The sequence below is a fragment of the Drosophila takahashii genome, chromosome 2L, assembly GCF_030179915.1.
Source record: "Drosophila takahashii strain IR98-3 E-12201 chromosome 2L, DtakHiC1v2, whole genome shotgun sequence".
NCBI classification, from domain to species: domain Eukaryota; kingdom Metazoa; phylum Arthropoda; class Insecta; order Diptera; family Drosophilidae; genus Drosophila; species Drosophila takahashii.
This window is the reverse complement of record NC_091678.1, coordinates 27,248,819-27,275,952: the sequence shown is the minus strand read 5'-3', so window position 1 is coordinate 27,275,952 and position 27,134 is coordinate 27,248,819. Positions and strand designations below refer to the sequence as shown.

The window sequence follows — 27,134 nt, the reverse complement described above, 5'->3', positions numbered from 1 at the left end:
AAAGTCACAGAAAAGTTTAAAAATCTTCATTTGTGAACAGCGTTTAAAAATTAAATAAAAATATTTTTTTCTACAATGCATTTTTGACTCAAAGTCCTTAATTTTTAAGATACTCATCAACATTTTGTTTATTGTTTTGGAATTTTTAAAATTAGTTTTCTTACTTCCTTCACAGTGACGATTCACAAACAGTGCCCAAACCTTTCACAATTTTAAGTAACATAATTCTAAACGGTCTAGGTAGTTTTGCTTTGAATATAAGCACATGGTCGTAGCCTACTAATCTTTGGGGGCTGAAATGCCTGACGTGTAATCCCCCTCCAGCTTTTAACTTACGCCCACGTATAAATATGTTTAAAGCAAGGATAACTTGCGCTCAAAAATAGTTATGAGTTACAGTGACAGGTTTGGGAACTGTTTGTGAATCGTCACTGTGAAGGAAGTAAGAAAATTAATTTTAAAAATTCCAAAACAATTCACAAAAACCTGATGAGTGTCCTAAAAATTAAGGACATATGGTGTCTTTGGATCAAAAATGCATTGTAGAAGAAATTATGGTAATACTCTAGTTTACGGTCCTCACCCCCAAAATTCGCGAAAAAACTATCCTCGACGGACCGCGAATTCTTAATTTACATGAAGAAATATAGGCGCGGACTGCCATGGTTCTCTTGTAATCGAATTTCAAAGTTACGTGTTTTGCTATAAAAATAAGTAGCCTTTTCTATGATTTAGAGTGGTTTGCTATACAAAAAAATAAGGGCTTTTCATACCTTGTCAAAATAATAGGCGTTCAGAAAAATATATTTTATGGGGTCCGAAACGTCTCCTTCACTGCGTTGCAAACTTCTGACTGAAATCATAATACCCTCTGCAAGGGTATAATAACAGCTAACCTAAATTCAGAATACAATAATATATACATTTATATGTTCAATGCAATTTAAGAATTATCTTGATTTCCTATAAAAACTTTCTTCTTTCTAGAGAAAACCCATTTTTCTGACTTTTATTTAACAGTAGTATTTCAGAAACCCTTTTAGGTGACTGTTAACTTAAAAGAGTCTCACCGAGTGGTTATTGAAAGACCGATTCCCAGTGCACAATTTAACTTCCAGAAGTGAATTGGAAGATGTTTTTTTCCCATTGGTTTTGTTTTTGTAAAATGTGTTCTATCGCCTTTTCATCGCCCAAAAGTATCTCAGAAGTTACTTCCTCGCGATTTGAACCCTTTTTGTTTTTGTAAAATGTGTTCTATCGTCTTTCTATCGCCTAGAAGTGTCTTAGAAGTTACTTCTACACGATCGTGACCCTTTTTATACCCCTTACTCGTGTTGTTATTGTAAAATGTGTTCTATCGTATTGTCGCGTTACTGGGCTGGAAAGTGAAATTTGTTGTATTTTTAAGCAGTATTAACCAGGCATGAACATTTTTCTGTACCCAACACTGATAAGAGGCTGATAAGAAGCGGGAAATATTAAAACTTTTTATACCCTTGTAGAGGGTATTATAATTTCAGTCAGATGTTTGCAACGCAGTGAAGGAGACGTTTCCGACCACATAAAGTATATATATTCTTGATCAGCACCAATAGCCGAGTCTATCTAGCCATGTCCGTCTGTCCGTCTGTCCGTCTGTCCGTCTGTCCGTCTGTCCGTCTGTCCGTTTCTATGCGAACTAGTCTCTCAGTTTTAAAGCTATCGCGATGAAACTCTCCCGAAGGTCTTCTTTCTATTGCAGGTAGTACATATGTCGGAGCCAGCCGGATCGGACCACTATATCTTAAGGCTCCCAAACAAATATAAGAAAATTCATTGTAACTTTGTAGGAAGTAGGCGTTTTGATTCTTGACTACTTAAAAACAAAATTGAAATAAATCGAAACGCTGAATCTGGAATCCCTGGAACTGCACCGAGTGAGTATTCTTTTATCTACAAGGGTATATAAGCTTCGGCTGGCCGAAGGTAGCTTCCTTTCTTGTTATTGTTGATATATACATGAACTTTATTTCGTATAGATTGGTAGTTGATGAAATGATCTGGCAATATTTCAGTATTCCGAGGATGATCCAAGCGCATAAAGGGCAGTAGCAGTTCGTTTATCCAATAAAATTGCAGCGCAGCCACATGGGCTTCCCAGTCTCCATGATCTTGTGGTTTGCTTCGCGTGCTCCATTCGTTCATTAAGGCGACCTCCTGGTCGCATTTGAGCACAGGTGCAAAATCTTGACAGGCGACTGCTGGAAAAGGGCACATCCTCCTCCTTTTTGCGCACAATGTCCTTATAGGCGTCAGATTCTGTTCAGGGACGTGCCACCGCAGAAGCTGCAGCTACTGCTGTCGCGGGTCGTGTCAAAGAATTATTTAAATGACTGTTCAGATCTATATATAAGAACGCCTTCTGCAGCAGATCCTTTTGCTTTCTGCCGTAAAAATTACTCAAGCAGCATACCGTGGGATGTAGGTATTGCTTTCATCATTGCAGCAATGTTTCCACGCTGTTTAAATACTGTTCTGCGTTTACAATTATCAATAACAAATTATTTAAATTCATTGTTTACTTCAGCTCGCAAATGACAATAGCAGAACAGCTGTTTTCAGACGCGTTTGCCAATAAAAACACCTCACGTCCGCCTATCGCGTTGCCAATCGAAAATACACAAAAATACCGAAAAAACCACATAGTGGAAAAATGCCTTAAGTTGTCACAGAAATCTTTTCCATCCGAAATCCGTTATGTTTCTTACGTACATCAATGAACAAAACCAACCGTCTTTGGTTGGCGGATCGGAACACTACATCTCATGGTTTTTGAATAAAGCTTGCAAATAACTGTTAACCGATTTTCCTAAGGCAGTTTAATCTCGACAAAACCGAAAAAACTGTTGCTCACAAACTCTCTCTCTGAGCGGAACCCTTTTTTCGTTTTGCTTGTCGGATTCGGTCCGACCGTTCGGCTCAACCGAACAAACCCAGTGGCGCAATCCGCATTCGGCCGAAATTGGGTATGGAGATAGAATGCATTCGAGAAGGAATACTCGTAATCGATCGTTTCTCCAGCTTCTGGAACGTAGGATTGTAATGGGGCATTGTTTTCGTTTCTCGCTCTCCCTTTCCATCGAGACTTCGGGAATCGTTCGGGTCGCACTTTTTTTTTCTGTTGCACGATTCTATGATTCAACTTTGGGTTTCCACGAAATGTTGTTTGTGTAATTTTTGTCTATTCTTTTTTGATGCGAATTTTTTTTTACCTCGCGCCTGAGTCGGTCGTTATAAATTTGTGTAAAAATATTGTGAATCGGCTTAATAAAGTGGTAAGTTTTAAATTCTATTACTACTATTACTATTTCTGTATACATATATTAATAAAAAAGGTTTTTCTTTAAGTTTATATGCTAATACTATTTCTGTATATATTAATAAAATAAGTTTTTCTTTAAGTTTACATATATATTTATACCCGTTACTCGTAGAGTAAAAGGGTATATAAGATTCGTGCAAAAGTATGTAACAGGTAGAAGGAAGCGTTTCCGACCCTATAAACTATATATATTCTTGATCAGGATCACTAGCCGAGTCGATCTAGCCATGTCCGTCTGTCCGTCTGTCTGTCCGTCTGTCTGTCTGTATGAACGCTGAGATCTCGGAAACTATAAAAGCTAGAAGATTGACATTTTGCATGCAGATTCTAGGAGTTCCTACGCAGCGCAAGTTTGTTTCAAAAGGGTGCCACGCCCCCTCTAACGCCCACAATCGCTTATATACGATTTTAAAAATTTCAATATTTTGGAAAAGTAAAAACGCAATTTTATTGTGTTTATCAATACCTATCGAAATGTAGAAGAAATTTTTTAAATCGGACCATTCGTTAAAAAGTTACGGCGGATCAAAGTTTTTCTCCATCTCCTTCGCACTCCCTTTAGCTGAGTAACGGGTATCTGATAGTCGGGGCACCCGACTATAGCGTTCTGTCTTGTTTTAGGATAAGTTGTTTGAAATATATTATTAGAATTATTAGTATAAGTTATTTAATATATAAGCAAAAAATGTTTCCCAAAAAAGGCTTTAGCAAGCGTAACATTCGGCGGCTAGCAAATGCTCAAAGACGGAATATTATTTTCAGTCCCGATAGGGAGGATCAAAATAATATTCAATTAAGTCCGAGTTATGAGCACGAAATTAATATTGACTTCTCCGAAAAAGAAATATCAGCTGTTAGCAATACAAAAGACAGAGATTTTGATAGCTTGGCATCAAAACTTAAGGAGTGGTACATTGAATATGAAGATGGGCTGCATCTAGAAGTTCGACGCGTGCTTTGTTGAAAATTTTGGTAGACTCTGGAGTCAACGCTCCTGGATCAGTAGAAGCTTTGCTAGGTTTTAGAGCAGAGACTGTAACCAGAACAGTTGCTCCAGGAACATATCTACACTTGGGCATACAGAATTATATACAAAATAATACAAATTTATTCGATAATATAACGGAGCTCTCGATGGATGTTTGCCTTTGTACAAAAGCTCATCAACTAGTTTGTGGCCAATATTGGGGCATTTTCGAAATGTTCAAAACAGCGAAGTTTTCCTAATTGGAACCTTTTTAGGAAATAAAAAACCCAATGATACTAACAATTTTCTAGCAGACTTTGTCAACGAATTGAAATGCATTAAAATGGACGGAGTTCAGGTAGGGCTGAAGAATATTAAGCTGAATTGCAATGCTTTCATTTGTGATGCCCCAGCGAAAGCCATGATTTGTGGCTTAAAAGGTCATACGGCCTATGCGTCCAGAAAATATGTAGAACATCACATAAAGTATTTTCTTGACAATGAAAACGCGCTCGAATCGCTGGGGATTGGCATGATTACCCAATTCCCCTTAGACCCAATGCACCTTCTTGATCTGGGTATCACAAAAAAAACAAGAGAGAACGCTATAGTCGGGTTGTTGTCCCGACTATCTAATACCCGTCACTCAGCTAAAGGGAGTGCGAACGCTGTGTCGGGTTGGTGTCCCGACTAATAATCGTAACTCAGCTAAAGGGAGTGCGAGGGAGACAGATATATAATTTTTGATTGCGTATAACTTTTTAATGAATGGTCCGATTTGAAAAATGTCTTCTACATTTCGATAGGTATAAATATACACAACAAAATTGAATTTATACTTCTCGGAAATCTTTAAAGATGTGGGCGCAGGACCCATTTTAAAATCGTTAGTGGGCGATTGTGGGCGTTAGCGGGGGCGTGGCGCTCGGCTAAAATAAACTTGCGCTGCGTAGGAAGCCAAAGAATATGTGTGGGAAATCTCAACTTTCTAGCTTTTGTAGTTTCTGAGATCTCAGCGTTCATACAGACGGACAGACAGACAGACGGACAGACGGACATGGCTAGATCGACTCGGCTAGTGACCCTGATCAAGAATATATATACTTTATGGGGTCGGAAACGCTTCCTTCTAGCTGTTACATACTTTTGCACGAATCTAGTATACCCTTTTACTCTACGAGTAACGGGTATAATTATTAAAATGATTATAAGTAACAGCACCAACTTTAAATTTACTAATTTAATAACCGTTCTAAGGCCCTCGCTGACTTTATTCCGTCTGAGTTCAATAGAAAGCCCAGAAACTTAGATGAACTAAGCAGGTGGAAAGCTACAACGCTAAGATTATTTATTTTGTACACTTCAATTGTACTTCTAAAAGATATAATCCCTGACAATATATATTCCCACATTCTTTTATTACACTGCGGATATAGAGCGTTACTTTCCAAAACCAATTACTTACAAAATTTGAACGTGATCCAAAACATTTTCGATCATTTTGTAAGCACATTTGCTGATATTTACGGCGCAAGAAATATATCTTATAATGTCCACAGTTTGCTGCATTTGTGCGAGTCGGTCAGAGAAATGGGATATCTGCATGACTTGACTGCATACAAATTTGAAAATTTCTTGCAAGGCTTAAAAAATCTATTAAGTGTCTGACAAAAATTTTAGAACAAGTTCAAAACAAGTACGGGGCAAAGAAAGTTCGAAATAAGGAAACAATAAAGGGCTTTATTAAAAATTAAAAAGGTAATATAATAAAATATATTAATGAAGAATTTACCCTCAACACAAAATCTCCAAACAATTATTGTTGTTTAAGCCCATGCGTTCCTATTATTGTCCTTAATTTTATCGAAAACGATGAAAATTAGCAATTTATTCAGTGCAGAAGGTTTGCAGATCCAAGGCCTTTCTATATTGAGAGTATAAACTCAGCCTCTTTGGAAATTCTTGAAACAACAAATAAAATGTTAGATGTAGAAATAGTTCCCTTAAGCTTAATTAAATATAAATATGTTTGTATGCCTTACAAAGATTTATTAATTTTCACTCCCATCTTACATGCGTATGATTAATTGTCAGAAATGTTTGGGTTGAACACTTCTGAGTTCGAGCACAAACCTAAGGAAAACCAAATGGAGGAATTCGATAAAAAGGTAGACCCAATTGTCAAAAACCAGGAAGCCATCATAAACACCCAAAGCCATATACTGGCGGTCCTTAATAAATTAACAAATCTGGACTTTTTTGAGGTACAATTTTTTCCTATAACAACAGTGGAAGCTCTGGAGAAAATTGAAGAAACACTTTCCAAAGACGCCCCAAAATATGTAAGCATTTTTTCATTTTTAAACCATTCTTTCATTATTTAATTCATTTTTCTTTTCTTTTTTCAAGAATTAAATTGTAAAACGAGCCAAAAATGGCGATCTAGTCAAAAATTTGGACCACATTCTAGGACCGGATTTAATTGGAAAATTTAATTATGATGGCATCCTAGGCAAAATGCCATTTAAACAAGAAAGGAAGCTACCTTCGGCCAGCCGAAGCTTATATACCCTTGCAGATAAAAGAATGCTCACTCGGTGCAGTTCCAGGGATTCCAGATTCAGCGTTTCTATTTATTTAAATTTTGTTTTTAAGTAGTCAAGAATCAAAACGCCTACTTCCTACAAAGTTACAATGAATTTTCTTATATTTGTTTGAATATTCCTATGGGAGCCTTAAGATATAGTGGTCCGATCCGGCTCGCTCCGACATATGTACTACCTGCAATAGAAAGAAGAAAGTTTCATCGCGATAGCTTTAAAACTGAGAGACTAGTTCGCATAGAAACGGACAGTCGGACAGACGGGCAGACAGACAGACGGACAGACAGACATGGCTAGATAGACTCCGCTATTGGTGCTGATCAAGAATATATATACTTTATGTGGTCGGAAACGTCTCCTTCACTGCGTTGCAAACATCTGACTTAAATTATAATACCCTCTACAAGGGTATAAAAATATACCAATTTAAATGATGCATTATATAGTAAGTACAACTAAACATTTATATTTCATTAAAAACTAATTTTCAACTTTTTCTTAAATATAGATGCTGTCAAAGAAAACGGACTTAGTACCCGATGCTACGTCGCATTGGTACGAGCTGCGTTCAAAACGAACAAAAGTCGCATCGCAAAAAAGAAATTCGACGAAAAAACAAAAAAAATAATAAAATCGATTTAAATAAGGAAAATATTTTAAACAATGATTTAGATGATAAGTAATAATAAAAAGCATTAATATATTTAGTAATTAGAAATAGAAATAGTCTAATTTAAACATAATGTTAAAAGTGTATTTTTTATTTTAATTTAATTCATAATAAAAATATTAATTCATAATTAATATATAAATTTTTAGTTGAAAACTCTATCTTTTTGGCTTCGAATAAACCCTATTACTTGGTATACCAGTTCGTAAAGCATTTGCATTACAACCCTATATACAGGGTAAACCAGTCAGTAAAACGGGTGCATTACAAACCTATAAACCAGGTAATCTATTCAGTAATGCACTTGCATTACAGCCTCATATACTTGGTATGCCCCTCAGTAAAGCGAATAGATTACCACCCTATATGCAACAGTATATTGGACGGTAATGCAGCACGAAGTGAGCTCGGCTATCGCTTACTTTCTCGATTCGAAGTATGAGATTTTGAAGGTACACTAGCGGAAAACGCGGTTAACCTTATGGAATCGGGTTGCTGGGTTGCTTCCCAGTGGCGGAAATTTGCCTTCGAGAATCGATTCCGACCGCCACACTTCGAAGCCGGAATGCATTCGGTTTCATACCACAACACTGTTTACGATTCCATAAGGTTTTACTGACTGGTTTACCCTGTATACATTCAAAGTAATGAAATATATCTACTGCACAAGAAATGTGGGTGCCGTCATCCTGGTATAAGTTCCAAAATAGTTCGAATTTCTTCGTGAAACTTTCATGACACATTCTTAAAGAGTTGTTCTACCAATTTAAATAATAAAAAAAAAATTGAATTTTTTTTTGTCTATATGTATCTCTTCCCTTAAATTATTAATTAAGGCCACAAAAAGTGGTCATCCAGTCTATAGTGCGACAGTGTCGCCGACGGTCCGAAACGGTACCAGAGACGACGCTCTCCCAAATTTTTCTCTCTCAATCTTTCTCTACCCAGCGGCGAACATGTGAATGGGGTCTGGAGAAAAAATGCATTACAAGTGTAGACATTGTAATCGATTACGATCGCTGTTTTTCGACAGTGAAGTTGTAATCAGAGCTCCTATGACTTCGTCTTTTTGTTCGTTAACGATTTCCTTTTGTCAAAAATCACAAACACACCTAAAAATTATTTCCTATGTGTTCGTTTTTCGTTTCCCCTCCCTCACGTTTGAGCTTCGGAACTTTAATAATAACAGCATGCATTCTAAATATAGTTTGACGAACTAAAAAAAGCACAGACAATGGCCGAGCGGTTAGCCTTTCCATCCATTATACAATAATACCCATGTTCACTTCCTACATGAGGAAAGAATATTTTTTGTTTTCATAAATGAACAGCATTACAACTCAGCATACGTTTTTCAAAATGTATGTTGAATTTTCTCTAGTCTGTCTACATTTTGCATTACAATTTTGGGAAAGTATAGTGAACTCGTAATGGAGACCCGAATGTGACTCGGCCTTGCATACTTTTCCCATTACTAGTAATGCAAATTGTGTCCCGACCACATTACAAGGCGGCCATGCCTATAGCAAAGTAATCCATGTTGAAATCCATTGTTTCCCTATTACTGGAGGAGAAGTAATGCATTCGTAATCCATTTTGTAATGGCAATTTTCGCCGCTGGGATAGGGTTGTAATGCAAATGCTTTACGAACTGGTATACCAAGTAATAGGGTTTATTCGAAGCCAAAAAAGATAGAGTTTTCAACTAAAAATTTATATATTAATTATGAATTATTATTTTTATTATGAATTAAATTAAAATAAAAAATACACTTTTAACATTATGTTTAAATTAGACTATTTCTATTTCTAATTACTAAATATATTAATGCTTTTTATTATTACTTATCATCTAAATCATTGTTTAAAATATTTTCCTTATTTAAATCGATTTTATTATTTTTTGTGTTTTTTTCGTCGAATTTCTATGCGACTTTTGCTATGCGACTTTTGTTCGTTTTGAACGCAGCTCGTACCAATGCGACGTAGCATAGGGTACTAAGTCCATTTTCTTTAACAGCATCTATATTTAAGAAAAAGTTAAAAATTTGTTTTTAATGAAATATAAATGTTTAGTTGTACTTACTATATAATGCATCATTTAAATTGGTATATTTTTTAAATGGCATTTTGCCTAGGATGCCATCATAATTAAATTTTCCAATTAAATCCGGTCCTTGAATGTTGTCCAAATTTTTGACTAGATCGCCATTTATGGCTCGTTTTACAATTTAATTCTTGAAAAAAAGAAAAGAAAAATGAATTAAATAATGAAAGAATGGTTTAAAAATGAAAAAATGCTTACATATTTTGGGGCGTCTTTGGAAAGTGTTACTTCAATTTTCTCCAGAGCTTCCACTGTTGTTATAGGAAACAAGAAAGGAAGCTAGCTTCGGCCAGCCGAAGCTTAAATACCCTTGCAGATCATTCCTATTAATTAACAAATCGCAAAAATGTTCAATTAATTTCATTAATCTCATTAATTTTCCGATCGTTCCTATGGCAGCTATATGATATAGTCGTCCGATTTTGATCAAATTAAAATTGAAATTCGGAAATATTTAAAAAGAGTCATATCCTAGAGTAGAAGATAATACAATAAAAACAAAAGAAGCTAGAATTTATTTCCTATTACTTTTCCATTAATTTCCCGATCGTTTCCAATGCAGCTATATGATATAGTAGTCCGATTTTTTAAATAATTAATTCGAAATTCAGAAATATTTAAAAAATAACATCCCCAAAAGTAGAAGGTGATATTTCAAAAAACACCGAAGCTAGAATTTTTTTAACGTTTTCTTTTCCGATCCTTCCTATGGGAGCTATATGATATAGTTGTCCGATCCGGTCGGTTCCGACATATATACTACCTGCAATAGAAAGAAGACTTTTGGGAAAGTTTCATCCCGATAGCTCAAAAACTGAGAGACTAGTTTGCGTAGAAACAGACAGACGGACAGACGGACAGACGGTCAGACGGTCAGACGGACAGACGGACATGGCTAGATCGACTCGTCTAGTGATGCTGATCAAGAATATATATATTAGGGTGGGTCGATTTGGGACCCCAAAAATCGTATAGGGGGAACGTAATCTTTAAAGGATTCTAAGCCATATTGGCGAACATACTTATGGTCTAAAATGATGTTTGACCCCCCCCAAACGCGAATGAAAAATACTGTTTTTTTGAGAAAAATATCATAGTAGTCAGCACATTTATAGTACTGAATATCAATTTCAAATTTTTATTTTAAATTTAATAATACATCTGAGCTGACTACTATGATATTTTCCTCAAAAAAAGCTGTATTTTTCATTCGCGTTTGGGGGGGGTCAAACATCATTTTAGACCATAAGTATGTTCGACAATATGGCTTAGAATCCTTTAAAGATTACGTTCCCCCTATACGATTCATCACTTTTTTCGGCCCCATACAAATCGACCCGCCCTAATATATATACTTTATGGGGTCGGAAACGTCTCCTTCACTGCGTTGCAAACTTCTGACTGAAATCATAATACCCTCTGCAAGGGTATAAAAATTGTACCTCAAAAAAGTCCTGATTTGTTAATTTATTAAGGACCGCCAGTATATGGCTTTGGGTGTTTATGATGGCTTCCAGGTTTTTGACAATTTGGTCTACCTTTTTATCGAATTCCTCCATTTGGTTTTCCTTAGGTTTGTGCTCGAACTCAGAAGTGTTAAACCCAAACATTTCTGACAATTAATCATACGCATGTAAGATGGGAGTGAAAATTAATAAATCTTTGTAAGGGCCGCTTTCTCGAGTCCCTGTCAAAGTCCCTGATAGCTATCTGTTCAAAAAACTTAAAGACCAGATAAACTGTTCGTAAAAGCAAATCGGCTTTCTCGACTGCTTTAATTTATCTGAACGAGAAACAATTACAGAGTGCTGTTAACGCACTGTAAAGTGCAAAAAATGGCATGCTTCGATTATTTCATCAGCTGTTTGGGTATAATACAAAGGAAAAGTCAACTGTGATTTCGTTTCTTCTTCATAGTTGGCTTTGGGAAATCAGCTGTCATTCTATCGAGCCGAAAACGCTTAACAGGGACTCCGAGTCCCTGTCAAAGTTAGCTCTCACATTTATGCTCGAGAAAGCCAAAATGCCTTAGCAGGGACTTTATCTGTTCGAGAAATGTTAGCCGGCACTCGAGAAACCGGCCCTAAGGCATACAAACATATTTATATTTAATTAAGCTTAAGGGAACTATTTCTACATCTAACATTTTATTTGTTGTTTCAAGAACGTTGTTTCAAGTAACGCTCTATATCCGCAGTGTAATAAAAGAATGTGGAAATATATATTGTCAGGGATTATATCTTTTAGAAGTACAATTGAAGTGTACAAAATAAATAATCTTAGCGTTGTAGCTTTCCACCTGCTTAGTTCATCTAAGTTTCTGGGCTTTCTATTGAACTCAGACGGAATAAAGTCAGCGAGGGCCTTAGAACGGTTATTAAATTAGTAAATGTAAAGTTACTTTTAATCTGTTACTTATAATCATTTTAATAATTATACCCGTTACTCGTAGAGTAAAAGGGTATACTAGATTCGTGCAAAAGTATGTAACAGCTAGAAGGAAGCGTTTTCGACCCCATAAAGTATATATATTCTTGATCAGGGTCACTAGCCGAGTCGATCTAGCCATGTCCGTCTGTCCGTCTGTCTGTCTGTCCGTCTGTGTGAACGCTGAGATCTCAGAAACTACAAAAGCTAGAAGGTTGAGATTTCCCACACATATTCTTTGGCTTCCTACGCAGCGCAAGTTTATTTTAGCCGAGCGCCACGCCCCCTCTAACGCCCACAATCGCCCACTAACGATTTTAAAATGGGTCCTGCGCCCACATCTTTAAAGATTTCCGAGAAGTATAAATGCAATTTTGTTGTTTATATTTATACCTATCGAAATCATTTTTCAAATCGGACCATTCATTAAAAAGTTATACGCAATCAAAAATTATATATCTGTCTCCCTCGCACTCCCTTTAGCTGAGTTACGATTATTAGTCGGGACACCAACCCGACACAGCGTTCGCACTCCCTTTAGCTGAGTGACGGGTATTAGATAGCCTTTTTTGGGAAACATTTTTTGCTTATATATTAAATAACTTATACTAATAATTCTAATAATATATTTCAAACAACTTATCCTAAAAATATATATGTAAACTTAAAGAAAAACTTATTTTATTAATATATACAGAAATAGTATTAGCATATAAACTTAAAGAAAAACTTATTTTATTTATATATGTATACAGAAATAGTAATAGTAGTAATAGAATTTAAAACTTACCACTTTATTAAGCCGATTCACAATATTTTTACACAAATTTATAACGACCGACTCAGGCGCGAGGTAAAAAAAAATTCGCATCAAAAAAGAATAGACAAAAATTACACAAACAACATTTCGTGGAAACCCAAAGTTGAATCATAGAATCGTGCAACAGAAAAAAAAAGTGCGACCCGAACGATTCCCGAAGTCTCGATGGAAAGGGAGAGCGAGAAACGAAAACAATGCCCCATTACAATCCTACGTTCCAGAAGCTGGAGAAACGATCGATTACGAGTATTCCTTCTCGAATGCATTCTATCTCCATACCCAATTTCGGCCGAATGCGGATTGCGCCACTGGGTTTGTTCGGTTGAGCCGAACGGTCGGACCGAAACCGACAAGCAAAACGAAAAAAGGGTTCCGCTCAGAGAGAGAGTTTGTGAGCAACAGTTTTTTCGGTTTTGTCGAGATTAAACTGCCTTAGGAAAATCGGTTAACAGTTATTTGCAAGCTTTATTCAAAAACCATGAGATGTAGTGTTCCGATCCGCCAACCAAAGACGGTTGGTTTTGTTCATTGATGTACGTAAGAAACATAACGGATTTCGGATGGAAAAGATTTCTGTGACAACTTAAGGCATTTTTCCACTATGTGGTTTTTTCGGTATTTTTGTGTATTTTCGATTGGCAACGCGATAGGCGGACGTGAGGTGTTTTTATTGGCAAACGCGTCTGAAAACAGCTGTTCTGCTATTGTCATTTGCGAGCTGAAGTAAACAATGAATTTAAATAATTTGTTATTGATAATTGTAAACGCAGAACAGTATTTAAACAGCGTGGAAACATTGCTGCAATGATGAAAGCAATACCTACATCCCACGGTATGCTGCTTGAGTAATTTTTACGGCAGAAAGCAAAAGGATCTGCTGCAGAAGGCGTTCTTATATATAGATCTGAACAGTCATTTAAATAATTCTTTGACACGACCCGCGACAGCAGTAGCTGCAGCTTCTGCGGTGGCACGTCCCTGAACAGAATCTGACGCCTATAAGGACATTGTGCGCAAAAAGGAGGAGGATGTGCCCTTTTCCAGCAGTCGCCTGTCAAGATTTTGCACCTGTGCTCAAATGCGACCAGGAGGTCGCCTTAATGAACGAATGGAGCACGCGAAGCAAACCACAAGATCATGGAGACTGGGAAGCCCATGTGGCTGCGCTGCAATTTTATTGGATAAACGAACTGCTACTGCCCTTTATGCGCTTGGATCATCCTCGGAATACTGAAATATTGCCAGATCAATTCATCAACTACCAATCTATACGAAATAAAGTTCATGTATATATCAACAATAAAAAGTTTTAATATTTCCCGCTTCTTATCAGCCTCTTATCAGTGTTGGGTACAGAAAAATGTTCATGCCTGGTTAATACTGCTTAAAAATACAACAAATTTCACTTTCCAGCCCAGTAACGCGACAATACGATAGAACACATTTTACAATAACAACACGAGTAAGGGGTATAAAAAGGGTCACGATCGTGTAGAAGTAACTTCTAAGACACTTCTAGGCGATAGAAAGACGATAGAACACATTTTACAAAAACAAAAAGGGTTCAAATCGCGAGGAAGTAACTTCTGAGATACTTTTGGGCGATGAAAAGGCGATAGAACACATTTTACAACAAGAAGGGAAGCTAGCTTCGGCCAGCCGAAGCTTATATACCCTTGCAGATCATTCCTATTAATTAACAAATCGCAAAAATGTTCAATTTTCTAATATTTCTCATTAATTTTCCGATCGTTCCTATGGCAGCTATATGATATAGTCGTCCGATTTTGATTAAATTAAAATTGAAATTCGGAAATATTTAAAAAGAGTCATATCCTAGAGTAGAAGATAATACAATAAAATCCAAAGAAGCTAGAATTTATTTCCTATTATTTTTCCATTAATTTTCCGATCGTTCCTATGGCAGCTATATGATATAGTAGTCCGATTTTTTAAATAATTAATTCGAAATTCAGATATATTTAAAAAATAACATCCCCAAAAGTAGAAGGTAATATTTCAAAAAACACCGAAGCTAGAATTTTTTTAATTTTTTTTTTCCGATTGTTCCTATGGGAGCTATAAGATATAGTTGTCCGATCCGGTCGGCTCCGACATATATACTACCTGCAATAGAAAGAAGAAGATGAAAAGGCGATAGAACACATTTTACAACAAGAAGGGAAGCTAGCTTCGGCCAGCCGAAGCTTATATACCCTTGCAGATCATTCCTATTAATTAACAAATCGCAAAAATGTTCAATTTTCTAATATTTCTCATTAATTTTCCGATCGTTCCTATGGCAGCTATATGATATAGTCGTCCGATTTTGATTAAATTAAAATTGAAATTCGGAAATATTTAAAAAGAGTCATATCCTAGAGTAGAAGATAATACAATAAAATCCAAAGAAGCTAGAATTTATTTCCTATTATTTTTCCATTAATTTTCAGCTATATGATATAGTAGTCCGATTTTTTAAATAATTAATTCGAAATTCAGATATATTTAAAAAATAACATCCCCAAAAGTAGAAGGTAATATTTCAAAAAACACCGAAGCTAGAATTTTTTTAATTTTTTTTTTCCAATTGTTCCTATGGGAGCTATAAGATATAGTTGTCCGATCCGGTCGGCTCCGACATACATACTACCTGCAATAGAAAGAAGACTTTTGGGAAAGTTTCATCCCGATAGCTCAAAAACTGAGAGACTAGTTTGCGTAGAAACAGACAGACGGACAGACGGACGGACAGACGGACAGACGGACAGACGGTCAGACGGACAGACGGACAGACGGACAGACGGACAGACGGACAGACGGACATGGCTAGATCGACTCGTCTTGTGATGCTGATCAAGAGTATATATACTTTATGGGGTCGGAAACGTCTCCTTCACTGCGTTGCAAACTTCTGACTGAAATCATAATACCCTCTGCAAGGGTATAAAAACAAAACCAATGGGAAAAAACATCTTCCAATTCACTTCTGGAAGTTAAATTGAAGATAAAAAGGAATTTGGTTTTATTTTTTTGAAGTTTTTGGGGAACAGTCCGCTCTTGGCGCTCTCTTTATACCTGAAAACTACCCTTTTTTATACCCTTGCAGAGGGTATTATGATTTCAGTCAGAAGTTTGCAACGCAGTGAAGGAGACGTTTCCGACCCCATAAAGTATATATATTCTTGATCAGCATCACAAGACGAGTCGATCTAGCCATGTCCGTCTGTCCGTCTGTCCGTTTGTCCGTCTGATCGTCTGTCCGTCTGTCCGTCTGTCTGTTTCTACGCAAACTAGTCTCTCAGTTTTTGAGCTATCGGGATGAAACTTTCCCAAAAGTCTTCTTTCTATTGCAGGTAGTATATATGTCGGAACCAACCGGATCGGACAACTATATCTTATAGCTCCCATAGGAAGGATCGGAAAAGAAAACGTTAAAAAAATTCTAGCTTCGGTGTTTTTTGAAATATTACCTTCTACTTTTGGGGATGTTATTTTTTAAATATTTCTGAATTTCGAATTAAATATTTAAAAAATCGGACTAATATATCATATAGCTGCCATAGGAACGATCGGAAAATTAATAGAAAAGTAATAGGAAATAAATTCTAGCTTCTTTGGGTTTTATTGTATTATCTTCTACTCTAGGATATGACTCTTTTTAAATATTTCCGAATTTCAATTTTAATTTCGTCAAAATCGGACGACTATATCATATAGCTGCCATAGGAACGATCGGAAAATTAATGAGATTAATGAAATTAATTGAACATTTTTGCGATTTGTTAATTAATAGGAATGATCTGCAAGGGTATATAAGCTTCGGCTGGCCGAAGCTAGCTTCCTTTCTTGTTCTCTTTGACCTACGCACTTTGTATTTAAAAATTAAATTTAAAAATTTCAATATTTTGGAAAAGTAAAAATGCAGTTTTATTGTGTTTATCAATACCTATCGAAATGTAGAAGAAATTTTTTAAATCGGACCATTCGTTAAAAAGTTACGGCGGATCAAAGTTTTTCTCCATCTCCTTCGCACTCCCTTTAGCTGAGTAACGGGTATCTGATAGTCGGGGCACCCGACTATAGCGTTCTCTCTTGTTTTTTTGTTGTTTCAAGCATTTTCATAGACGGAACACGGAACTGGAATTAAAACAAATAATACAACACCATTTCCTACAAGCTTATGGACCGTGCTTACATGTCGCAATGCTTTTGTGTTGAAAGAATAAACATGAAGAATGAAAACATATTTTTCAATTGGGAAAGGGTCTTCTAGGTATCTTCTACAAGTGACTTGAACGATATCGCATTCGGATCGCCGAAGTCACCCCCGTCGCACATTGGCGCCTTTTGACTTTTTTTTGGTAATAAATCATAACTTTTGAACCAGTGAAGATAATTGAATGATGTAAACGGCAAATGATAGATAATTGATCCACCTTTCAAATTATTGCTTGAGACAGGGAGTGGGCGTGGCAGAGGCGTACTTACAAATCGGCAAAGTCAGAATTTAAAAACAAATCCATTTTTTTCCGACAAAAAAAACTTTTTTTAAAAAGTTTTTGTTTTTTTTAGTTTTTTTTTTTATGTTGTAATTTAAAAAAAAAAAAAATAAGAATTGAGGTTTAAAAAAAAAAAAAACTTTTTTTTTGTTAAATGTTGTTTTGTTTAGTTTATTTTTTTATGTTTTAATTTTTAAAAACTAAAAAAACAAAAAAAAAAGTTGAAGTTTTTTTTTTAAAATAAAAATTTTTATATTTCATGTTTTTTGAAATAATGGTCACAATTTGGTAAACTTGGTAAATCCAATAGATTTAACATTTCTGGACTATAATTACTAGATTCTAGCTCTGTGACAAGGTTGTGATTCCATGACCCTAGAATACAGTTTGGATTCGCACATACTAAATTCAATGCTTAGGCAGCGTAAGTTGTTTTGAGCTGGCAAAAGTGGCTATTTTCGTTTCTGAATAACTTTTAAACGTGATTTTTTACAGTAACATGATATATACCAAAATTTAAGGAATCTTAAGGGCTATACAGTTTAAAGTTTTAAAATCTTTCACAAGGTTGCGCCATATGCAATTTCTGGGACCATGACTTTTTTCCCTTTTTTGGCTCTTAAAACCGCAGACGCAGGCGGACGCAGCTACAACTTTCGTAATATCAAGAAGAAAGTCCAAATAACGTTTTACGGAAGTATAAAAAAAATAGTATTAAATAGTTTTTTTTTTTTTTCCATCAAAATTAAAAAATATGGAAAAAATGGACGTTTCGAAAATAACGCATAACTAAGAGATGCGGATGGCAAACTGCAATATGTTTTACTTTTTTTTACTCTTAACTAACACACCAATCCGCGGAAAAAAGAAGCAAAGCGATTCGATGCCTAGTTTTTAAGAAAAACCCCCCGGAAGTGCGAAATTACCTAAAAACGGTGTGTTTTTTTAAGTGAAAAATTGTTCAACTTTGAAAGGGCATATCTTTTACAAACATTTTTTGATTTGAAAAAGGGTTACATATTTGTAATAGTGGATCAATTACCTGTCGATTGGTATGGGTCGTAACTTTCTAGGGCAAAGTCGAAAAAGTGATTTATTGCACGTTTTTTTACCCAAGCCGCCACTGTGCGTCGGGAAGAAATGTTCCACTACGGCGGCACTTCTAGAAGTGTCGCCTAAGTCACTTCTGGAAGTGACTTCCGCGATATCGCATTCGGATCGCCGAAGTCACCCCCGTCGGGAAAAACTGTTCCACTACGGCGACACTTCCCGAGGTCACTTCTGAGTGACTCCTAGAAGTGCCGCCGTAGTGGAACATTTCTTCCCGACGGGGGTGACTTCGACGATCGTTTTCATCTTCTAGACGTCCCTAAATAGTGACTTCCGCGATAGAAAATGCTTGCAGGGATGTGAGTCGAAACGCTGCAACGCGCTGGCATAGTAGCGGCAAAGAAATTGCCTATCCTCTGGGCCCTGCGCGCTGCCTCTACTGGCCACCACTGGTATAATCATTAACAAGAGAAAACGCTATAGTCGGTTGCCCGACTATCAGATACACTCTACTCAGCAAAAGGAAGTGCGAGGGAGATATAAAACCTTAAGCGCGCATAGCTTTTTAACGAAAAATATCTTTTACATTTCGATAAGTATTGATAAACACAATAAAAAATTTGAAAAATTTTCTTTTACATTTCGATAGGTATTGATAAACACAATAAAACTGCATTCTTACTTTTCCGAAATCATTAAAGGTGTGGGCGCCAGACACCTTTAAAAATTTATTAAGGATTTTGTGGCTTTTAAAGTTTTTGAGATCTCAGCGTTCATACGGACAGACAGACAGACGCACAGACAGACGCACAGACAGACATGCCTAGATCGACTCGGCTAGTGACCCTGATCAAGAATATATATTCTTTATAGGGTCGGAAATGCTTCCTTCTAGCTGTTAGATACTTTTGCAGGAATACAATATACCCTTTTACTCTACGAGTAACGGGTATAAACATTTGTAACTAGAAAGCCTCTTTTTGGTTAAGCACAACAAAGTAGTATGACAAGTGTAGCACAAACATGTAGAAAAACAGCATTCTCCAATTATAAATATTTCATTTATTTGTTTTATGCACTTTTATTATACAATTGTTAGAAGTATTTTTGCTCGCATATGGTCAGTTACTTGTGGCTTATATAAACTTAATTTATGCGTGAGCCTAGAAAAAGTCTTTTTATAAGCAATTGTATTTCTGGTATGAGTTAAGAACATTGATTCCAAAATTTAACTGTTTTTTCATTGCATCTCTCATTTGTCTGAATATTTCATATGATTAGATTTACATATACATATGTATCATAAATTGAGTAAATATCAAAGCATTTTTATCAATTGTATTGAAGCTTTTGTTTATTTGGTTGTTCACTTTTCTAGTGTTGGTATGTTTGAAAGATTTTGTGTCTGGTTAATTTGGATGCCTGTGCGTGTATTTGTTATGCAAATTCTCATTTGTTAAGAGTTTTATGTTATTGATATTCATTTGTAGAAGCCATAGTTTTACACGAGTACACATATATAACTGTATTAGATATAAATTTAAGCTAATCATTTAAGCGCCTTTGGTGCAAAATTAAAAAAAAAACTAGCAGGTTTTGGAAAAAAATTTTCCTAAATAATTCACTTGGTTTGCACTAAATACTTTTTATTATAGCCCCCTCACTCTTCTTAAACCCATTTCTAAAAATAACTCGACGTTAGACAAAATATGCGTTCCTATATAATATTACATACATTTATGTATGCATCTACCTATGTAGATTCTTTTTATTTATGTTAATGTCTATATTTGTATTGTATGTAAATAAACCAAAACTGCAGTTCGTGTGTTTTACTTGTTATTGGATTTTTATTAAATTGTATAAGCATTTCTTATGTATTTTTTCTGTTAGACATTTATTATATAGATAGAAAATGCGAAACTAATAAAATCAATTTACACGTTTGTGTCAAGCTGTATTCAGTAAGTTGCTGTCGCAAGTTATAAATTAAAATTGTAGATGTATATATTATTTAAAATTAAAAATAATTAAAGTATCAGCAAAAAAGCCTTTCTTAGATGAAAATGCAGCATGCTATTATTATTTTGAGCATACCTTAGTCGGATGCCCCAGCAATTAAGAAATGAAAACAATTAAGACTGAAACTATGAAACTTATGAATCCAAAATTAATACATTTTAATAAAAACATTTAAAAAGTTGTGATTTTCCAAAATTAGAAACTAACCACAAATTGTAAATCAATGTTAAATGACCGGCATTAAATTTAAATGTGGACTTCCATTACTTATTACTTTTGCATTCATTTTTCGCAAGCAATAATTTTATTTTTAGCTTTCTCGTGTTAAGAGTTATGAAGCTCGCGAGTAAATGTTGTCCGGCTCAACTCGCTCAGCGCTTAAGACTTTGTTTTGCTTTCGTTTGCTTTTTTTAATACTTGAAAAGTTTGAAGAAATAGGTTTTATTTTTAAGGGTTTTCTGGCTGAAATATATGTTGGTGTATAATGCAGTGTTGCTGTTCTTTTGTAATCGCCTTGTTTGCAGTGAGTGAGCACAGCTCTCGATGCAGGATCAACCTCTCTAACCAGATGAGGCAATAGGACTCTGCTGACCATCTAAATCCTGGGCCTGAGCTTTGTTTTGGCGTACTAGCTCGGCACGACGCTCCTAAAAGAAAAGAAATCGATTATGAATTAGTAAGGATTTATTGGAACCGAAGGTTCCTATTGTCAAGTGCTACTCAAACTAAAAAGCAAAAAATCCTTTTTTTGGAAAAACGTACGAGTTTTTGAACTTTTTCAATTTTTTTTTGCAATTCCTTTTCACGGTTCTGCTCGGCCGCGAACAATTTGTTCTCATAAATGCGCGCCTTCTCCTCGAGTTTTTGACATTCCAATTGATCGTTCTGCGATTTGATTTCGGCAATTTTGATTGTGTTCTAAATGAGAGGATATAAGAAAAATGAAAAACAAAAATTAAATGAATGCATGATTAAACTTATTTACAAAAATTTGTACACTCCTGCTTTACATAAATAAAACAAGAGAGAACGCTATAGTCAGGTGTCCGTCACCCAGCAAAAGGGAGTGCGAGGGAGATGGATATATAAAACTTTGATCTCACATAACTTTTTAACGAATGATTCGATTTCAAAAAGTTCTTCTAATTTCGATAAGTATTGATAAACACAAAAAAACAGCATTTTTACTTATCGAAAATCAATGGCGCCAAACATTTTTTAAAATCGTTTAATGCGATTGTGGGCGCTGCGTAGGAAGCCCAAGAATATGTGTGGGAAATCTCAACCTTCTAGCTTTTTTAGTTTTCGAGATCTCAGTGTTCATCCAGACAGACGGACATGGCTATATCGACTCGCCTAGTGATCCTGATAAAGAATATATATACTTTATGGGGTCGGAAAAGCCTCATACATTACATACTTTTGCACGAATACAATATACCCTTTTACTCTACGAGTAACTGGTATAAAATTGTATACAATATTAGCTGCTACGACCGGTACTGAGTATGTCGTAAGGTGTGTTTCAAAATTATACGACACCAACACACTTAGATTTTGAAAATTTGTAGCGTTGTTGTTGTTTATAGAAAGCGAAACATTTAAATGCAGATCGAAAGAACAATGTATGAAGTGTACGAAAAAAAATACCACGCGTCCTTGATCCTCCTTTTAAGGACTTACCGCTAATTTTTCGAAATATAGTCTATTTTTCGGCTATGTGCGATCGTTTCATAATTATACGACACTATCGATTTTTTCCGGTTCCAATGATCAAACTTAAGCGAAATTTTTCTTCTGGTTAAATATATGATTCTTATTTGATTAAAAGGTGTAAAGAATATTGACCAGACAAAAGTTAAGACGAATTGTGGGATATGACTTCGAAAAACTACTTTTTTAAGGTGTAGAGAGACATATTCAATATTTATGTATGGGTTGAAGATTGAAAGGACCTTTGGGCTGGATTACTCTCAAAATGGAACCTTTTAGTTTATATTTAACCAGAAGAAAAATTTCGCTTAAGTTTGATCATTGGAACCGGAAAAAATCGATAGTGTCGTATAATTATGAAACGATCGCACATAGCCGAAAAATAGACTATATTTCAAAAAATTAGCGGTAAGTCCTTAAAAAGAGGATCAAGGACGCGTGGTATTTTTTTTCGTACACTTCATACATTGTTCTTTCGATCTGCATTTAAATGTTTCGCTTTCTATAAACAACAACAACGCTACAAATTTTCAAAAAATAAGTGTGTTGGTGTCGTATAATTTTGAAACACACCTTATAACAAATGCTGTCACTTATAGTATTACAAAGCAATAACCTTTTGTTTTATATTTGTGATAGTAATCAAAAATGATATAATAGATAATTCTATTGTCTCTATTGTCTGAAAGACAGAATCACGATAGAACACCTTTTACAACAAGAGAGAATGCTATAGTCGGGTTCGTGTCCCGACTATCTAATACCCGTCACTCGGCGAAAGGGAGTGCGAGAGAGATGGATATATAACATTTTTATGATTGCTTATAACTTTTTAAATGAATGGTCCGATTTGAAAAATGTCTTCTACATTTCGATAGGTATAAATATATACACAACAAAATTGCATTTATACTTCTCGAAAATTTTTGGGCGTTAGAGGGGGCGTGGCGCTCGGCTGAAATAAACTTGCGCTGCGTAGAAAGCCCAAGAATATGTGTGGAAAATCTCAACCTTCAAGCTTTTGTAGTTTCCGAGATCTCAGCGTTCATACAGACGGACAGACAGACAGACAGACAGACGGACATGGCTATATCGACTCGTCTAGTGACCCTGATCAAGAATATATATACTTTATAGGGTCGGAAACGCTTTCTTCTCCCTGTTACATACTTTTGCACGAATACAATATACCCTTTTACTCTACGAGTAACGGGTATAAACATAAAATGAAATATATGCGTGCACAAATAACATTCCAATTTAAGAAAAGGTCGTATTCGCACAACGTTGACAATCTGGAAATTGTACCAGCCAAAACGTACCTACAAAACTTTTTAAAAAATTGGTTTTAAATTGTGCTAAAGGCGAGGGGCGTACGAAGAAAATTGTTGTAGAATTACACCCACATTTTTCACCTAAAAGAGTTGGAGCTTTAGTTTCGTTTTTTTTTTAATTTTTCCTATTTCCGGAAATATTTAACTGCAGCTGTTGATCCCCAGCCGACATAAGGGTACTTCTTTCTTTTTTTTTGTTTACCTACCAAATCTGCGGGCGGATCCGTTTTTTACTTAAAACATTGGCCTTTCATAGGTATTTGTGTGTTATTTTTAATATTTTTAAGTTTTTTTAAGTTTTTAAGGTTTTTGGGCTTTAGATCTGTTCGAAAAAACGGTACAAAAAATAGTAAGAGTTTTTCTCTGCATTCGCTAAGCTAACAAAAATAATATATGTAGGCTACCAGAACGGTGGAGTTACGGTGGGAATAAGGTGAGGTTAGTGCGGGGTAAAGTTGCAATTAAGGAGGTATTAGGTAGATAAGGGTAAAAATAACGTAAAGAAAGGGTGAAGGTAAGAAAGGTAAGGTTTGTTTGGGTCAAGGTGACAAACAAGTTTAAATAAGAAAAAAGTGAAGTAAAAGTAAGTACACACAAAAAAAAAATTGATAAAATCGACTGTAATAATTGTCAAACAGGCCCCAACCAATTGTCAATTCTACTAAGTAAATAGTCATTTCACAACAACAAAATACACACAATTAGCAAAGACACAAACCCAAAGCAAAAACAAAATACACGTAACTATTTTAATAGTTACGTAACTATCTTTGTTGGTCAATTTTACCAAGCAAATTTTTTTGTGTGCAGTCTCTGTATATTTATACCCTTGTAGAGGGTATTATAATTTCAGTCAGATGTTTGCAACGCAGTGAAGGAGACGTTTCCGACCACATAAAGTATATATATTCTTGATCAGCACCAATAGCCGAGTCTATCTAGCCATGTCCGTCAGTCCGTCTGTCCGTTTCTATGCGAACTAGTCTCTCAGTTTTAAAGCTATCGCGATGAAACTTTCCCGAAGGTCTTCTTTCTATTGCAGGTAGTACATATGTCGGAGCCAGCCGGATCGGACCACTATATCTTAAGGCTCCCAAACAAATATAAGAAAATTCATTGTAACTTTGTAGGAAGTAGGCGTTTTGATTCTTGACTACTTAAAAACAAAATTGAAATAAATCGAAACGCTGAATCTGGAATCCCTGGAACTGCACCGAGTGAGTATTCTTTTATCTACAAGGGTATATAAGCTTCGGCTGGCCGAAGGTAGCTTCCTTTCTTGTTTTTTTTGTTTTTGTTTGCTAGGTGATGCTTTCGTTTTACTTTAAACTTTGTTTAATCCGTCCGTCTGAAACACATAAACCTTGTTAGGGCACTACAAAATGTGATGCGTGCAGTAAGTTTGTTTTAATTCCATGGAATGCATTTAATTATCATTTACTGTATTTAATTACATAATAATTATTAGGATTCTTCTAAGGACCTCGCCTATTAATTGGCTACTAAATTAGGAGAGCGTCAAGTTACGCATCGTCAAGTAAATTGGTTAACAGTCACTAGTGCAAAACTAGTAGCAAATGGACTAGTTGTTTCCGATGACAAGCATATGAAAAATGGACAAGTTCGTTACAAGGAAATGGACATAACTTGAACTAGTTAACTTTCTTGACCCAATTAGTATTTTACTGGTCCAAAACTGATTCCGTTTCCTGCAGGGTTATAACATATTTTTAAACACTTTCTCTAAATCTATTTCTAAATCTAAATCTAAATCTTTTTTTTTTTTTTTTTTAACGGTATTTTATTTATTGAATCTTCTCTCTTAGAGACTAACGACAAGTTTGCAAATCTTAATCTAGTTTATATATTTTAATTAATTACAAATTAATAATTTTTCTTTTGTTTTTTTTTTTTGGAATAACGGCCCTAACTATTGCTGCTGGGTGGGGAGGTCTCTTCGCCGGAGTCGTGTATAGCTTGTGGTCCAGGTTAGAGACCGCGCAAGGTCATTAGGATGGGCCTGGAGCTTGAGATTATACTTTGTTTTCGCTTTGTCGAGTTCGTCTTTAACTAAGCCTATGTTTAGATCTTTATGAATATTTTCATTCCGTATATACCACGGCGCTCCTGTTATAGTTCTCAGTATCTTTGATTGAGCTCTCTGGATTATTTCTAAGTTGCTGGCACATGCGTTTCCCTATAGCTCGGACCCATATGTCCAAATTGGTTTTAGGACTGCATTATACAAGAGTATTTTGTATTCTAATTTTAATGGCGAGCGGGCGTTAATAAGCCAATGTAGATTGCTGGCTTTAAATTTTAAATGATTTCTCTTAGCTTCGATATGTTTACGCCAAGTGAGTCGTCTATCCAGGTGGACTCCTAGATATGTTACTTCAGTTGTTTGTGGCATAATAATGTTGTTCAGGGATAGTGAAGGGCAGGTTTGCCTGTTTAGGGTAAAAGTAACATGTTTACATTTTCGTTCGTTAACGTTTATGCGCCAGTCTGCTAGCCATTGTTCTAGAAGCACGAGGTGATCTGCTAGGTGTTGCGTTGCTTTAAGAGGACATTTAGACCGACTTAGGATGGCAGTATCATCGGCGAAGGTTGAGGTTGTTGTAAGAGTGGATGTCGGGAGGTCTGCAGTATAAATAATATACAATGTCGGCCCAAGCACACTTCCTTGGGGTACTCCAGCTTTTATTGGATGATAATCAGAGATGAAATCTTTGCATCGCACTGCGAAGCTTCTTTTTTGTAGGTAGGACTCCAAAATTGTATGCGTGCTTTGTGGAAGTATTAATCTGATTTTATGAATTAAGCCGTCCAGCCACACGCGGTCGAAGGCCTGTGCGACATCCAGAAAGACAGCGGAGCAATATTCTCGCCTTTCAAATGCATTTCGTATCTCGGAGGTTATCCGGTTCACTTGTTCAATAGTTCCGTGTTTTTCACGAAATCCGAATTGGTGCATTGGTATTGCATTGTGGGCTTGTAAGTATTGCTTGATACGACTGAGGAGCAGCTTTTTAAATATCTTTGGCACGGCAGAAGGCTGATTGGCCTATATGACGATGGCTGGGACTTGTCCTTTCCGGCTTTATGGATCATTATGATGACAGACTTCCTCCATTGTTGAGGATAATATCCCAAATTCATCATGCTGTTAAATATTGTGGTTAGAAGATGTATTGCACAGTTTGGCAGTTCTACAATCATTTTTGGGGTGATGAGATCGTGACCCGGCGCTTTCTTTTTGTCTTGGGACTGTATGATTCTTGTAACTTCTTCTGGATGGTATATAATTTGCGGGCTAGCTTCAGGATTGGAGATTAATGGCAGCACAAAGCTATTCGTTGCTGGAAGTGGTTTGAAGACATTTTCTAAGTGGTGGGCAAATGTATTCGCCCTCTCTTCGTTGCTGCGGGCCCAAGTTCCTGTTTGCGTATGCAGGGGTGATTCACTTTCTATGGGTGGACATATGCCTGACTTAGCTTTCCACAGTGGATATCTTTTGCTATTTGGTGAGAGTTGCTTCATGAAGGATAGTTCATC

The 27,134-nt window shown here is 35.9% G+C and overlaps 1 protein-coding gene across 5 annotated transcripts in view; it reads right to left on the bottom strand.

The window, feature by feature from the left end:
• Nucleotides 1-19,546: 19,546 nt before the first annotated feature.
• Nucleotides 19,547-27,134, bottom strand: part of stai (stathmin) — an 87,942-nt gene continuing 80,354 nt past the window's right edge. For 3 of the 5 annotated variants that reach the window (XM_070219465.1, XM_044393751.2, XM_044393750.1), the window contains 2 exons: nucleotides 21,292-21,447; nucleotides 19,547-21,176 (listed from right to left, as the gene is read on the bottom strand). In XM_070219465.1, the coding sequence (XP_070075566.1) occupies nucleotides 21,090-21,176; nucleotides 21,292-21,447 (243 nt within the window). In that variant the 3' untranslated portion in view covers nucleotides 19,547-21,089. The remainder of the gene's footprint in view (nucleotides 21,177-21,291; nucleotides 21,448-27,134) is intronic. The other 2 variants (XM_044393753.2, XM_044393752.1) reach the window with 1 other exon arrangement.